Source organism: Dreissena polymorpha, chromosome 15 (genome assembly GCF_020536995.1).
Source record: "Dreissena polymorpha isolate Duluth1 chromosome 15, UMN_Dpol_1.0, whole genome shotgun sequence".
Lineage (NCBI taxonomy): Eukaryota > Metazoa > Mollusca > Bivalvia > Myida > Dreissenidae > Dreissena > Dreissena polymorpha.
This window is the reverse complement of record NC_068369.1, coordinates 4,693,907-4,711,346: the sequence shown is the minus strand read 5'-3', so window position 1 is coordinate 4,711,346 and position 17,440 is coordinate 4,693,907. Positions and strand designations below refer to the sequence as shown.

The following is a 17,440-nucleotide window of genomic DNA, read 5'->3' as shown; positions in this document are numbered from 1 at the left end:
TTTTTTTTCATTGTGTTAAGTATTGTAATGTTAGGAATTTATATTTATATTCGTTGTTCTCATCTGGAGAGACATTAAACGATTTTTACAATATCATGTCTTTAAATAATGATAACAGCATTAGGAAATTAACTTGGTCCTATTTCCATCTTTTACAGGCGATCATACTGGCGTATGATATATTTATAAAAAATATCTATATAAAAACAAATTAAACAATATGATACAACTTTTGGAATTGTATTATATTATGTTATTGTGTTATGTATCATGGACACAAATCTGAAAATGTATTATATTATGTTATTGTGTTATGTATCATGGACACGACTCTGAAAATGTATTATATTATGTTATTGTGTTCTGTACACATACATATAATGTCCGGCCTTGTATGATAAAACCATTATGTCAAAGACAAATGTAATTTAAAACATGTTGAACAATAGTGACAAAAGAAAACCAGAAGTGATTTACTCTTAAGGTTTTTATTATGTGTGTTGTTAAACAATTTACAATATTTTTCTATTTAACTTCATTGCTTTTGTGGTTCCGCATTGAAAAACATAGTGTTTCGTGTTTATAATATTAGTTTTGTTACTAATAAAACAAAACAAAAAGTATTTTTAGAGATTAATTCAGATAACATGAATGTTCCAACTTAATTTTGTATTTTTATTTTTCATAAAAAGTGTAATTGTTATCAATACTTTTCTTTTTCATTTATACCAATACTGTTGTTATGTTATTGGGCGTGCTTTTAAAACTGAGCTGCGTTTTGCGAAAACGGGTCTTAAGTCTTAGGAGTTCCGAGTTCCAACTTGTTTTCTTGTTTTGCATAATCTTTGTAATTGTTATCAAGACTTTTCTTTTTCATTGATACGAATACTGTTTTCATGTTATTGGACGTGCTTTTAAAACTGAGCCGCGTTTGCGAAAACGGGTCTTATGTCTCAGGAGTTCCGAGTTCCAACTTGTTTTTGTTATGTTTCATAATCTTTGTAATTGTTATCAAGACTTTTCTTTTTTCATTTATGCGAATACTTTCTTCATGTTATTGGACGTGCTTTTAAAACTGAGCCGCGTATTGCGAAAACGGGTCTTATGTCTTAGGAGTTCCGACAAGCCTGCCATTCGCCTTTTGAAATTTGAAATTACATACCTTTTGAAACTGTATAATTAATTTTGATGTTATTGTCTTATATATCATGGGCACAATTCTTAAATTGTAGTGTATTATGTCATTTTGCAATGTATTATGGGCCGGAGGCCTTGATTTACTCAATAAACTCTTCTGTTCTGTTCTGTTCATTATCTAAGTAAGCATTACTTAATCTGTTAATTTCCATCTTCATTCAAGAATGACGATAAATTTATTTAATATAAGTTTAAATGGGTTAGATAAATAGATAATAAATGTGTTGTTATAGAAAAGTATATTTTCTTTAAACATAGTTTTTATTTAATACACTTTTTGTATGTGTTTTTATATTCATGTTATTCCAAATTATTTCCTTACTCAAAGCAATTTGTGATATTTATTTTACGCTGATGGCATCGAAAGCAAAAGGCTTCTTGAAACTCTTTTGAATCCATTTCCTGGGTAACACCTGTATCTTTGAGGAGATCTCAATAACGCTTCCACCGTGGTGATCGAACATTTGAACAACCGTTGCTAAGTCGACCCATTTCCTCTACACCACGCGCAATTTTACATACTGGCACACACAGTCACATATGTTTACATGCGCTCAATGTTGTACACAATTCAAACCTTCATGAACCATGTGAGTGTATCCGATATTTGTAAAAAAAATCGTTTTCCCCGTGACCTCGTGGTTCTCATGTATTTGGAGGAAAATGGTGTTTCTCATGTCTTTGGGGGAAAATGGTGTTTCTTATGCATTTGGAGGAAAATGAGGCCCGTCAATGTCCATGCATACGTTGGCAATCAATTTAGACATTTGCAATATTGGATTGTTTTCTTCACATTTTAAGTTTTTTCTTAAATGTGTATGAACGTTTTTTTACTTTAAATGAAGAGTTTGTTTGTACTTAATACAATAAATTTCGTGTTCATATGAAATATATATATTATAATTATTGTTCATTTAAAAATATATATAAATAATATCAACAACAATAATAATAATAATGATAATAATTATAATAATAATAATAATAATAATAATACTAATAATAATAATATGACTACTACTACTACTACTGCTACTACTACTACTACTTCTACTTCTACTGCTGCTGCTGCTGCTGCTGCTGCTACTACTACTACAACCACAATAACAACAACAAATACTACTATTACTACTACTACCACTACCATTACCGCTACAACTACCACTACCACTACCACTACCACTACTACTACTACTACTACTTATACTAAAAAAAATAAAAAAAATAAAAATGTCACCCAAACTCGGGCCTCGGTTATCGTAGTTGATAATATAAAGGCATGGGCAACTCGTGCACCAATCCAATCGTCAGTCGTATGTTGAGCAGTGCAATACGCAGTCGCTACGAAGGTAGGATTTGAAATTGTATATATTATATTTTAGAAAATACTAATATAGTAAGTATCGATGCTTTAAATTTCAGTTCGTGTTCAAATTCTAGTAATTTAAGGTTCAATATGTGTTATATGTGTGTATGTGTCATACAGATTTGTGGCCGTGTGAAATGGTAGCTTAAGGTTCATGTAGAGGCTTCATTTTCAAAAATGTGGGACCCCTAGCATTTAACATCAAATTTGACTAAAGGAAGAGTGCCACATTGATAATGTATACATATATGCTTTAATGGATGTTTTTCCTTCAAACTGCTACCAATTTTGTACATCAACGTATCATAACATCCACAAAATCAATCAAAATACAAAGAGATTTTAACACTAAAATATACATTGTTTTCAAAAATCTGAATCATGTTTATTCCACGTATTTCGGCGGAAAATTATATAACTAGTGAATGATATCGACATTGACGAGGGCAAGTTACGCTTAAATAGTAAAAAAAGTTTGCATATCTAGAAATATCAAAACTCGAACACATGTCATTTCATCACCATGGGGGCAGCCATTTTTAAATTAATAAAATAGAAAGAAACATGCTATAAACTCACTCATCGCCTAATTGACATTCCATACGGTTGACGATGACAAATGCATTGGATTGTAATCTTTCCGTTGATGTTTGCAAACTGCACGATCAGACCTCATAAACACTCAAAAGAATAACTATGTAAGAAGCATTTCACCAATGTTTACAATCGTTGTCGAATCACATATACTTTATTATTGCGCATAAAATAGTACGCTTACAGACTGACAGAAAGATCTAGATTACTCCGTTCAATTCATCACGGTATACTATTCTATTGATAATATATAATAATACATCGCTTTAACAATCTAAAAGTAGTAATAATTCTTTTAAACGGAGTTTTTAATAACGAAAGTGAAAACAACGGAAGTTGGTTGGATATTCTGTGAGATGCACTTCGGCTCCAGAAAAACAATACAAATTAACTAAAAAGACGTGTGGGGGACAATTTTCAGCTGGAAACTATTTCAAATAGGGTAAGTGATGATATCTCTACGCGGTCATTTCTGTTATTTAGTGCGATCTCTTGCTGATTAATGTTAATAGTTGTTTTACAAGTTGCCACCAAACTGTCAAAATAAGCATGTGTTATCTCAGGTATGTGTATACACATACCCGGTTTTCTCACCACTGCACGTGGTTTCGACCGATTTGTTTTGCATGTTTTTCTACGGATCACAGCGATGGCCACGCTTTCAAATGGGTAGAAGGAATCGAAATATAAAATCAATCGTTTTGCCAATTTCTTTATATTCCTTTACAATTTTATATGTCGTCTGCAATCTATTTCAATTTGAGACGGTTTAAAATTTGCAATTTGGTTGAGAGGTAAATAACAAAATTGTTAAGCCTTTGAAATATAATTGACTCTTATTATCCACCATACCTGGATTGTTAAAAAGTAGTTACGTTTTAGTTATTTTTAGAACTATGTTTAGGATATTTATCCAAAAAAGGCAGTTGAATAAAAACTCATTTGTTGTTTTATGACAATAATTTTCTGTGAAATGTTGCTAACTTGACCTTGTATATGTATATAGCTTTGTATTTATTCAACTTAAGGTAGTGCATATCATTCCTAACTTTAGATTGAGATTTTGTAAATTAGTGTAAAAAAGTATTGGTTTTGAACCAAAATACGAATAAAGCACACAAATATTGAATGTCAAAAATGTGTTTATGTTATTCTATCCGTCTTTAGCTTTAAAATGATATATAGTTTGACCATATTGTACCACATTCAACGAAGAAAAACCAAAGCGAAGTTTTAATGAATTTTATCCCCCCATGAACCTTAATTATTTATCAGGAACAATCACAGGGTCCTTTAAGTAAAATACTCTTACGTACTAAAAATATATATCAATATTCATTTAATTAGCGATTGTCTAAATGCCTTCATGCCGTCGGTAAATGTGTGGACACCGCATTGGTAATGCATCCTATTACTTGAAAGACCTACATCAGGGTGCATGATCATCGGGGATAACAGGGGGTATACGCAAGGGGTGGTAAGAATGAAAACACCCCACAAATAACCTTATTTTTCCATATATCTCCAGTTATTGAAATATGTTTGCAAAACTCTTTTAGTGCATAAACTAGTTGTTCTTTCAGTTTGTGGCGAGATCTGAAGTTTTTGAAATACATTATTGAATACAATTGAAATCGGTGGCAACATTTTACTTTGCGTGTATGACGGCTGGTCGAACTTTTGGAAAAGAGCACAGGATGATTAAAAAGTTTCTTTTTTAGCTCATCCATTTTTTGAAAAAAAAATTGAGCTATTGTCATCACCTTGGCGTCGGCGTCGGCGTTGGCGTCGGCGTCCGGTTAAGTTTTGCGTTTAGGTCCATTTTTCTCAGAAAGTATCAATGCTATTGCATTCAAACTTGGTACACTTACTATCATGAGGGGACTGGGCAGGCAAAGTTAGATAACTCTGGCGTGCATTTTGACAGAATTATGTGCCCTTTTTATACTTAGAAAATTGAAAGTTTTGGTTAAGTTTTGCGTTTAGGTCCACTTTTCTCAGAAAGTATAAATGCTATGGCATTCAAACTTGGTACACTTACTTTCTATCATGAGGGGACTGGGTAGGCAAAGTTTAACTCTGGCGTGCATTTTGACAGAATTATGTGCCCTTTTTATACTTAGAAAATTGAAAATTTGGTTAAGTTTTGTGTTTAGGTCCACTTTATTCCTACAGTATCAAAGCTATTGCTTTCATACTTGCAACACTTAGTTATATCATAAGGGGACTGTGCATGCAAAGTAATGTAACTCTGACTGGCATTTTGACAGAATTATGTGCCCTTTTTATACTTAGAAAATTGAAAATTTGGTTAAGTTTTGTGTTTTGGTCAACTTAACCCCTAAAGTATCATAGATGTTGCTTTCATACCTGGAACACTCGCAAACTATCATAAGGGTACAGTAAAAGGACAAGTTGCATAACTCTGGTTGTCATTTTTACGGGATTATGGCCCTTTTTTTTACTTAGTAACTTTGAATATATGGTTAAATTGTGTTTCGATCCACTTTACTTCTTAAGTATCAAGGCTATTGCTTTCAAACTTCAAATACTTTCATGCTATCATGAGGTTACTGTACCTGGCAAGTTGAATTTTACCTTGACCTTTGAATGACCTTGACTCTAAAGGTCAAATTATTAAATTTTGCTAAAATTGCCATAACTTCTTTATTTATGATTAGATTTGATTGATACTTTGACAAAACTACTCTTACCTTACATACCGCAATAGACTCCACCCAAACCATCCCCTGTGCCCTCCCCCCCCCCCTCCCCCTTTTTTTTTCTTTAAGATCATCTCACAAATGACCACCACACCCTCACACTATACCACCCCCCCCCCCACCCCAACGCCCCCCCCCCCCCAATTTTTTTTTGAAACGGTTAAAAAAACACAAATTTATTTTATTATTTTATGTTTGAAATACCGTCCAACCATCGCACCCCAAGAATCCCCCCACCCACCTCCACCCGCCCGAATCCCCCCCCTAATTTTTTTTTTAAAGATCATCTTACAAATTACCACCACTCACCCTCACACTTTACCCCCCCCCCCCCACCCCACCCCCACCCCCCCCCCCCCCCAATTTATTTTTTCTTTGAAACGGTTAAAAAACACATATTTATTTTTATTATTTTATGTTTGAAATACCGTCCAACCATCGAACCCAAAAATCCCCCCCACTCCCCCCCCCCCCCCACCCCCACCCCCCCTCCCCCGATTATTTTTTTTTGCGTTTTTTCCCATTTTTTGGAAGATAATGTAATAAATTCCACACCCTTACACTATTCACACCTCTTCACTCCGCCCCTCCCTCCTTTGTGATTGAAAATGAGAGTCCCTTCACCTTTTAAAGAGAATATATGAGCGGTCTGCACCCGCAAGGCGGTGCTCTTGTTTCACATTAGTATAAGCCGCATAAAAACTGTATTTTATGCACTAGCTGAAATCCTTAAGAACAAAATGTGTTAAAAGTTATTTGAAAAAAGCACCATTTACTAGAGCTGTAACGCTTCACCCATTATTCGATTCGATTTCGATACCAAATGGTCAGATTCGATTATTTTCGATTAGATTCAAATTAAACTATTTGCTGCTTATTTTGCAAACTATTTCATGTTTGGTTTGTCCAGGACATGAATTAATAAGTTTGGTATGTGTTATTAACTTATTATGTTGTACATGTAAAGTGATTAAATTTGAAAATTTAAAAACGCAACATTGTTTTATAAGTAACACATTTATTGAACAAAACTTTCTGTTGAGTTATTCTTATATAACATAAAATGCACAGTGTATCACATGTGTTTTAACAGAAAAAGAAAACATGTAAGTATATAAACAACGTCTGTAAAGTCGCCGGGCAAAATCCTGGTATCACCAGACGTTTCCTGCTCAAAATGTTCTGCGACGTATTGCTTATTTTATTTCAATTTTGAAGGTGCGTGGTTGAAGCCATTTTACCGGCTGATGTAATGCTCAACATGTTATGCATTCATTCATTGGACGCCATATGGGCAATTGACCAATCACAAGATGTATTACAAATGACAAAAAAGTTTAGACGACGGATTTGGAAAGAAAGGTTTTAAACGCGGATCAATCGGGATTACAGTGAATCGGATCGAAATAGGCCGTATTGGTATCGAAATCGAATCGGCGGCGTTGAACCGGTTTTTCGATGCATCGAATTTTACAGCTATACCATTTACCGATGTGTTTACATCTATTAACATTCCTTTGTGAAACCCAAAAAATCACGCGATCCTTCACCCTGTATATGTAACTCCATTAACAGGTTAAATGATGAATAATGTAATGGTTAATGCTAAGTTAACCTCGACATAAAATGGTATTTACAGACTAATGGAATTGTTGAAGCATGTAATTCCATGAACTAAGCAGTTTTAAGTTGGAATATAAAGGGTCGTCCCAGATAAGAATGTTCAGTCAGTTCTTTTTAATGCATTTTTTATTCCAAGGAAAACGATACTTCACGGAAATTAAGATTTAAGTCGGACAGAGTCTTATTTTAGTGTTTTAAAAAGCGGTCAATAGTCATAGCGTTTAAGATGAGGGGAAGTTCAAACACAAACATGTTGATTTCAAATATAATAACACATACATTTTTATTAGAATGATGTGTATAAAAAACTATAAATACAGGTTGATATACTCCTTATTTCCGTGTGGTTGTTTCTCGTTACTTTATACTATGCAGCATCGTAGCCACGCTGAGGCACGCCGAGGCAGTTGCCTTGGCTAAAATTTGCAGAGCAATGTTGAGATTACCGGGAAAAAAGAATATTTAGGTCAAAGAATAAAATCTATATAAGAAGTTGGAGCCAATTAAATGAATTTGAGGCACTTTGTTATACACAAAGAAATATTCTCATTGAGTACAATTTGTTCATGTTGAGGAAAATAATTATTTTAAATTAATGAATTTGTATTGCTATGATATACACACAGAAATATTATCACTGAGTACAATTGGTACATGTTGAGGAAGATAATTATTTTAATATAATAACTTTAATTTATGCCAAAATGGCTCAGCAAAATGATTTAGAAAATCCGTATATTAAACACAGCGCTGCAGTTTACACTTCCATGCTATAATCATGGTGGACATCGGAACGTACCGAGCTAGAATCGGGTGTTTTTCGGCCAGGTCTGGGTCTATTTTGGACCGTTTATGGTAACAGAATCTAAACTTTGGTTAACTTTATTGATACTTATCGGTGTATGTAGCGTCTACGATTCCGATACATCGGGTATAAAATTTAGGTTAAATGGCCTTTAAAACGCCCCGCAACTGCTATATGTAGTTGTCAGGCATTGTGCAATATAAACGAATCAAAGCGCTGAAGGCACTGAATTTGTTCGCTGTTGTATAATCTTAGACGTAACTCAAACTCAGTTTTTTTTTTAAATTTATGTTACAGCTCTTGATATTGCAAGTTTGAAATGACCAAAACCCATACAAATTTATAAAGAGTGTCTTAAAACACAGGTCAATATGGTTTATTTTCAAATCATTGATACAGCTAATCGGTGTGCACAGGATAATCTTATTTGACATGCATTAAGCCCCGTTTTCCCTGAAACGGCCAATATGTACAGATTTCAATGATAAACACCAAACTGGCCAACGTTATCTTACAAGCTGTTAAATACACACTATGTAGTGTACCAGTGAGAGCAGGCAGATGCGGTGCTTAGAGCAGACCTTTGAGCATGTGTCGTCTGCTTAATTTTACTGCAGTTATCCACACAGGCAGTCACGGGTTATTGTTCCTAGCGTAGCTTAGTCCATACTGATTTGCAAAATTGCGTCTGTATTATTTGTGAGCATTTTATTTAATATTGTACGGAAGTTTTTATAACTTGCACGTAATTTTATAATTTGAGAGTCACCAATCCCTCGGACACAAAATGTAACGGTCCATTTGTTGTACATTTTACAAACACTGTAAGCTCTGACAATCCTTTTTCGTTCCCTTTTATGTATTTCCTGTTTCCATTGCAATAGGCTGCGAACAATGTATAAAGCAGTATGTATTATTAATTATTGTTTAATTCTTCTAGAGCCGAGCCATGCATTTACTCACAGGACTGGTCATCTGTACATTCGTCGTCCAACGGAGCTCGTGTTATTTGGATTTGGAGGATTGGGACAACAACTTTGACGAGAAGCTTGACTTCAAATGTCCATTCCGTAATCAGTTCATTTCAACCGTAGTCAGCGTACACCATAATGGCGCTGAGGATAGACGGTTCAAATTGAATTGCCGAAACATCATTTCTGGTGGAAGAGGAGATCAGGATGCATCCTGTGAAGATTCAGGTTTGCAAAGAAGCGCGACGAATTACCTTGACTCCTTTCAACACCTCAGTCAAACTAACATGCATTGCACCCAATTAAAGTTAGTTATCGGCGTGCAATTTTGCATTACACGTTAACATTACTGTTTTAGTTTTTTTCCCTTTTTATAATCGAGTATTCAATAACATTACTGTTACAACTTTCTTACATTACGACATTATTCTTTCTAGACGGAGGTATGTCACTTCGGCACAACTTCTTTTTTGACAGGATATGTCAACGACTGGGATGGAGTTGTGAACTTCCAGTGCCCAGGAGATGGGTACATAAACGGAATGCAAAGTGTTCATGACAATTGGACCGAAGACAGGAGATGGAGTTTCTACTGCTGCAGCATGCCTGGTAAATATGTTTAAAATAATGTTTAAAATTATGTATTTCGTTTTTTCCTCAACAGTCAACGGATGCATACTATCACTTTGGTTTAATGTGTTATTTTTAGAAATTTATTGATCGAAGTATTCCCCGTGGACATGGTGATCGATTGATGTTATGTGTTCACAATACCGTAGATAATAGAGTGAAATAGCTGTAACTGGCAAACCACTTAAACAGGTCTGTTCGAAGAACGTGCGTATGCATATTTGAAATATGTATGATATTGCGTTTGGCCAGTTACCTTATGTTTTTAATTCATCATCAAATAGTTTGTCTGTGTTTCATCTATACATGCATTATCAAAAGTATCAAACAATAAGAAATAAGTGACCACAACTTGCGCAAACCCCGTTATTGAGATGGGTGTGGCACAGCTAAGATTTGCGCAGAATAAAACTTCCGCGTCTTTGATCTTATTGACATAACTGATTATATTTCACCAAAATAGACCCAGATCAAACCCGTATGGGTTTCCAGTATTTCAATTTCGTTGACAGCCATGTTTTGTGTATGCATGTTTTGTCACATGCCCATATGGTATATCAATTGTGAATAAATATAAATTAAAACTTCAATATTAATTGTATTGATATATTGTATAGGTTCATGTCGAACTAAGTGCGAGGTATTGCTTGCCAGTATTCAGCTGACAATGACTTTTATGCACAAATACATTAAAAGTAACGAGACGAAAAATTAATTCATTTCCGCAGTGGAATCTTTATTAATGAATTGATTCGTAGCTTAATAAGTATACTGTTATGGTTTCATTAAAATCGCGAACGAACAAAACCGAATGCAAATATTGGAAACAATTCATCCGCAAAATGTATTCCAATTGAATTCACGAGAACCGGTTCGATATTGTCCATCTATATTTAAAGGGATCTTTAAAAATTATAAAGCATTGCAATGCGAAACGATTGAATAATTTGGAGAGTTCTGCTTCGTTTAAATTTACGAAACTACGAAGATTGCTTATATAAGGTATAAAATACTTTCATAGTGTATATCCGGCGGAATAACCGAGAGGGCTAATGCGTTTTTACTTCGGACTAACTCCAGGACTCCGGGGCTCACTGGTTCGAGCACTGGTACCGGCTACTTTTTTTTCCTTTTTTTTATTTTATTTTTTTACTGGAGCATTTAAGATCCAATGTTTACATTTATCAATATAAAGCATTTAATGACAAACTTCAAAATATGCCAAAATCTGTGAAAAGGCCACTTTAAGCAATTCACTTGTTAGTCTGTAAACGTACGGAAATGCGTCCGTCAATCGTGTCTAGGCTGAAATATTAATGTATGAACAGGTTATTTTAAATGCTTCCACGGCTGTGACTTGTTTTCTATGGAAAAAATGCAAAAAAAGGAAATATTTTGCCACAATTTGGGGACAACTAAGTTTTCAAAATAGTTCAGGAAATTCCATGACATTATTGAGTAAAACGCTTGAACGCGCGAAACAGCAAACGTTTGAGTGTTTTCCATCACGCAGCACAGTAAAACCACATTAGTAGATACAATTGTTATATTTAAGTTCACGAACAAGGTTTTGTTTATTTGGCATTTATAGCTCGCCAATATTAATCTTGCACTGACATTTATGCATTTCATATATGAAAATAACTTTACGATGATCATATTAATTTCCGTACTGGAAGCGATTTAAATCGATCGAGTATGCTGTTACGGTCTCATGAAAATCGTGCAAAACGGGCATGAACAAAACCGAATGCAACTATAGTAAACGATTCAAACGTATAATGAATGCTAAGGGAGTTCACAAGTGTCGGGTAAATGTTCTTGAGATATATAAAGAATAACGGGTTAACTGTCCCATCGTTTTGTAATATATCAGGTGAGGCTTAAAATACTAAACGGCGAGGCTTGCAAACACATATCGGCGGAGATTTGGCACTACTGTGACAAGCTCTTGTTGATCTTGACTACAGGTTACAGCCCTTTCCACTGCAAGCAGACAGGGTGGACCAATGACTTCGATCGTATCCAGAACTACCGTGTGCCCGATGGCTTCATAATGACAGGCGTTTATTCGGAGCATGATAATGGCCCCGAGTAAGTAACTACTCATCTAATTGACAGTTAATTAGCATGGATCCGCTTTTTCAGACGTTGTGAGTTCTATGGTTTTTAGTTAATTGACTGGATTATTTGATCTGTATTTACCACTGGAATACAACGTACAATGAATCTTACGCGGCGATACGTTTTCACACTTGTGCCTTGTCTATTCATTAAGTAAGAACTTAATCTGCGCTCTGGTAAAACCGGGTTTAATGCATGTGCGTAAAGTGTTGTCAGAGACGCTTCCAGCTTATTTGTTGCTACGAAGTCTCTTCTGAAAGAAATTCTATTCTAAGCGGAAGGCGTGTACAGTTCGCTCAGGCTGATCTGGGACGACACTTTACGCACCTGCATAAAGTCAGGTTTTTTCGGAAACTGGCTAATTAAAAATAACAGTGCATTTAACCAATCTGATAGGGACTTATTGATTGGTTGACCTGCCTGTTACTAGTTGGTCGAAAATAGTACTCTGGAACGCCACGTATTTGACAAAACAAATATCTGATTAATTGCTACAAATCATGATCCATTTTATGCAAGAATTGTACTTTCAAGCAGATAATTCTTGTTGATACGGTGTGTTATTGCATAAAGATTATGGAACGGTCAGCCTTGTTTTTACCCCCGATTATTTGGTTGCTCCTGAATCTGACTTATCCTGAATTACGTCTATTCGGGTATCTATTGGTAAATGGTTGTAATACGGATCTAAACTACACTATTTACGTATAGAAGTCGATATGTAATTATGCACAAAGACACATCTGTGTGCATGTTGTTTCTATAAATAACATCACATACAATTTGAATTCCGAATGTTATGTGTATGATTTTATGTGACTGGTCCTTTTTATTAGCTCATCTGAGCACAACGTGCTAATAATGACCTGTCTGTGTTTAGTTATGATCCGTCGTCCATCGTAGGTTTAGCATAATGTTCATGAAACTTGAGCAGACCATGTGTATGAATGATATCTACGAGTTCGCAATTAATCAAGGTTAAAGTCCGTTGAAAATCATGGTTGCCTTGGGGACGGGAAGTGTTCCCTATATTTCTTTGACAGTATACATATTATTCCAGTCACAATTTTGTCAAACTATCATGAAACCTTATCAGAACATGTTTTCAAATGATACCCAGTCGAATTAAAAATGGTTCCAGTCTTTTGAAAATCATTATCACTAGCAACGGAGAAGTTTTCCACATTTTGTTTTTTGAAACCTTATGAAAACCCTTTAGAATAAAAGCTGCGCCATGAGCGCATGATACGCCCGTCGTTCGCCAATGAAGTAGTAAGGTAATAAATAACCCTTTGAATCATTTTTTTACTTCAGTTTATTTGTATTTGAATACATGGTTTATTTTATAAGTACATGAGCATGGAAATCACGAAATTTTGACGAACAAAGTCCCATAACTCTGGAACGACAATTCAGAATTCCGTCAAAAACGAAAGGGGATCAGGGTTTATCAATATTAAGATTGTGTTGAAATTTGAAAAAAATCCATCGAAGGATATTTGAGCTACAGTAGGACATTCAATGAAATCACGAAATTTTGACGAACAAAGTCCCATAACTCTGGAACGACAATTCAGAATTCCGTCAAAAACGAAAGGGGATCAGGGTTTATCAATATTAAGATTGTGTTAAAATTTGAAGAAAATCTGTCAAAGGATATTTGACGTAGCGTACGACATTAACAGACGGACGGACGGACGGACGGACGGACGGACAGACGGACGCGGGGTATACCATAATACGTCCCGTCATAGACGGGCGTATAAAAAATCCATCGGGGGATATTTGAGCTACGGTAGGATACATGAACAACAATAACATTTAAGGTCACAGTGACCTTGACCTTAGAATGAATGACCTTGAAATGACCAGTGGTCATCTAAGTGTGCTTGCAAACCTTCATGTCAAGTTTGAAGACTCTATGTCCAAGCATACCAAAGTTATAACAATTTTAACATTTTAACATTTAAGGTCACAGTGACCTTGTGTGACCTTGACCTTAGAATGAATGACCTTGAAATGACCAGTGGTCATCTAAGTGTGCTTGCAAACCTTCATGTCAAGTTTGAAGACTCTATGTCCAAGCATACCAAAGTTATAACAATTTTAACATTTTAACATTTAAGGTCACAGTGACCTTGACCTTCAAATGAATGACATTGAAATGACCAGTGGTCATCTTCTAGTACTGGCCAATCTTTATTTCAAGTTTGAAGACTCTAGGTACAAGCATACCAAAGTTATAACATGAAATAAGAACTTTAACATTTTTACATTCAAGGTCACAGTGACCTTGACCTTCAAATGAATGACCTTGAAATGTCCAGGGGTTACTTACTAGTTCTGGCCAACCTTCATGTCAAGTTTCAAGACTCTAGGTCCAAGCATACCAAAGTTATAACAACTTTAACATTTTTACATTCAAGGTCACAGTGACCTTGACCTTCAAATGAATGACCTTGAAATGTCCAGTGGTTACTTACTAGTTCTGGCCAACCTTCATGTCAAGTTTCAAGACTCTAGGTCCAAGCATACCAAAGTTATAACAACTTTAACATTTTTATATAGCTACAGTAGGACATTCAATGAAATCACGAAATTTTGACGAACAAAGTCCCATAACTCTGGAACGACAATTCAGAATTCCGTCAAAAACGAAAGGGGATCAGGGTTTATCAATATTAAGATTGTGTTAAAATTTGAAGAAAATCTGTCAAAGGATATTTGACGTAGCGTACGACATTAACAGACATACGGACGGACAGACGGACGGACGGACAGACGGACGCGGGGTATACCATAATACGTCCCGTCATAGACGGGCGTATAAAAAGTAAAAGGCAATTTTTTTTTCGAAACTTAATGATTCTTGCTCAGAATACGAGATTTATGATATCGCAACAGAGTTTGCAAATGGTTTCTGTCCGCTGAAAAACATGGCCATCAGTGGTTGGTGCAGTTTTCCTTATACGTCAATAGTTACAACGTTTAAACCCTAAAGAGGCCATTCATCATAAAAATTTCTCAACATTTGGCATACAGATATTTCAACTGAGTTCCGAAATTCTGCCGCTCTGGTGAACAAAAAGTGGCAATGGCAAAAGGGGTTGCGCAGTTTTCCAGTGACAAACCGAGAAAGATATAAAAATCAAATGTGTTGCTTTTTGTCATGAAACTTGCCCATAACATTCGTTCTAAAAATATCTCAGCAATGTTGGAACATGGTTCAGGTCCTTGAAATACATAACACCAGGGTGGTGTCCTTATATGGCTATAATGAAACGCTGTTTTCGAGAACATCTTACTCACAAAGTTTGTCTGTATGATGATCTCGGTCAAGTTCTAAAATAAATAGGAAATATCACGAACGCAGCTCAGAACAGTTCAGTTTCTTCAGGTCTCATACGAGTATCCTAGGGCCAATGGTCCTCTGGTATATGGGCGTGGTTTGTATGTTTAAATTAAAATGCTTGCTTGTATAAATACTTCGTTTCACCATTTTTTCAGGGACAGACGTTTCAAATATAGGATTTGCAGAGCTGGGGTAAAATAAGTGTTCCCATATACCAAATCCTCAACTATTGCTGCTACTACGTTGGATTTCTTTTGTTTAAATCAAACATTGGAATTGGCTGCATAAGAATAAGAAAGACGAAAAAGAAAAAATATTTTAAGACAATTCACGTAATAATTGGCAGGCGTATTAGCGTCTTGTCCAGTGGCAAATATTATGTGCAGTTCTTTTGTAATGTATGTATGTATTTTCCAGCAATAAATATGTTTTTAGCTCATCTATTTTTTGAAAAAAAATTATGAGCTATTGTCATCACCTTGGCGTCCGGTTAAGTTTTGCGTTTAGGTCCACTTTTCTCAGAAAGTATCAATGCTATTGCATTCAAACTTGGTACACTTACTTACTATCATGAGGGGACTGGGCAGGCAAAGTAAGATAACTCTGGCATGCATTTTGACAGAATTATGTGCCCTTTTTAGCCGGATTTTTTTCGAAAAAATCTCGGCTTATAGATTGATGTTGTCGGGCGGGCGGGGGGGCAGGCGGGCGGGGGGGCAGGCGGGCGGGGGTGGCGGCGTGCTCGAAAATGTTAAAGTTCTTATTTCATGGTATAACTTTGGTATGCTTGGACCTAGAGTCTTCAAACTTGACATGAAGGTTGGCCAGGATTAACAGATGACCACTGGTCATTTCAAGGTCATTCATTTGAAGGTCAAGGTCACTGTGACCTTCAATATAAAAAATGTTAAAGTTGTTATAACTTTGGTATGCTTGGACCTAGAGTCTTGAAACTTGACATGAAGGTTGGCCATAACTAGTTAGTAACCACTGGTCATTTCAAGGTCATTCATTTGAAGGTCAAGGTCACTGTGACCTTGAATGTAAAAATGTTAAAGTTCTTATTTCATGGTATAACTTTGGTATGCTTGGACCTAGAGTCTTCAAACTTGACATGAAGGTTGGCCAGGATTAACAGATGACCACTGGTCATTTCAAGGTCATTCATTTGAAGGTGAAGGTCACTGTGACCTTCAATATAAAAATGTTAAAGTTGTTATAACTTTGGTATGCTTGGACCTAGAGTCTTGAAACTTGACATGAAGGTTGGCCAGAACTAGTAAGTAACCACTGGACATTTCAAGGTCATTCATTTGAAGGTCAAGGTCACTGTGACCTTGAATGTAAAAATGTTAAAGTTGTTATAACTTTGGTATGCTTGGACCTAGAGTCTTGAAACTTGACATGAAGGTTGGCCAGAACTAGTAAGTAACCACTGGACATTTCAAGGTCATTCATTTGAAGGTCAAGGTCACTGTGACCTTGAATGTAAAAATGTTAAAGTTCTTATTTCATGTTATAACTTTGGTATGCTTGTACCTAGAGTCTTCAAACTTGAAATAAAGATTGGCCAGTACTAGAAGATGACCACTGGTCATTTCAATGTCATTCATTTGAAGGTCAAGGTCACTGTGACCTTAAATGTTAAAATGTTAAAATTGTTATAACTTTGGTATGCTTGGACATAGAGTCTTCAAACTTGACATGAAGGTTTGCAAGCACACTTAGATGACCACTGGTCATTTCAAGGTCATTCATTCTAAGGTCAAGGTCACTGTGACCTTGAATGTAAAAATGTTAAAGTTCTTATAACTTTGGTAGGTAAAAATGTTAAATGTCAATTCAAGTTCATATTTGTGACCTTAAATGTTATTGTTGTTCATGTATATGCATGCATTCAAAACATAACACAAGGTTTGCTCATGCCTTGAAAAGTACTTACATTTCATTTTGACCTTTGAACAATATTTCAGTAATTTAAGTATTGCATTGACAAAAACACAAAAGGTACTTTCCTGTCATTTAAATAAAAAATCCGGCTTCAATGCGGTCATC

At 35.5% G+C, this 17,440-nt stretch overlaps 1 protein-coding gene and 1 long non-coding RNA gene across 2 annotated transcripts; one reads left to right on the top strand and one right to left on the bottom strand.

Moving 5' to 3' along the window:
* The first annotated feature begins 2,444 nt into the window (after positions 1-2,444).
* On the top strand, positions 2,445-15,818 carry LOC127859884 (hemagglutinin/amebocyte aggregation factor-like). The gene is made up of 5 exons (XM_052397473.1): positions 2,445-2,546; positions 9,249-9,507; positions 9,757-9,888; positions 11,880-12,003; positions 15,541-15,818. The coding sequence occupies exons 2-5, from the start codon at positions 9,258-9,260 to the stop codon at positions 15,584-15,586; spliced, it is 552 nt and encodes a 183-aa protein (XP_052253433.1). The 5' UTR covers positions 2,445-2,546; positions 9,249-9,257; the 3' UTR covers positions 15,587-15,818.
* LOC127859888 (uncharacterized) lies at positions 13,331-14,865 on the bottom strand. The gene is made up of 2 exons (XR_008039514.1): positions 14,492-14,865; positions 13,331-14,346 (listed from the first exon to the last, which is right to left on the bottom strand). It is a non-coding gene; the product is annotated as an uncharacterized LOC127859888 (long non-coding RNA).
* Positions 15,819-17,440: the final 1,622 nt, after the last annotated feature.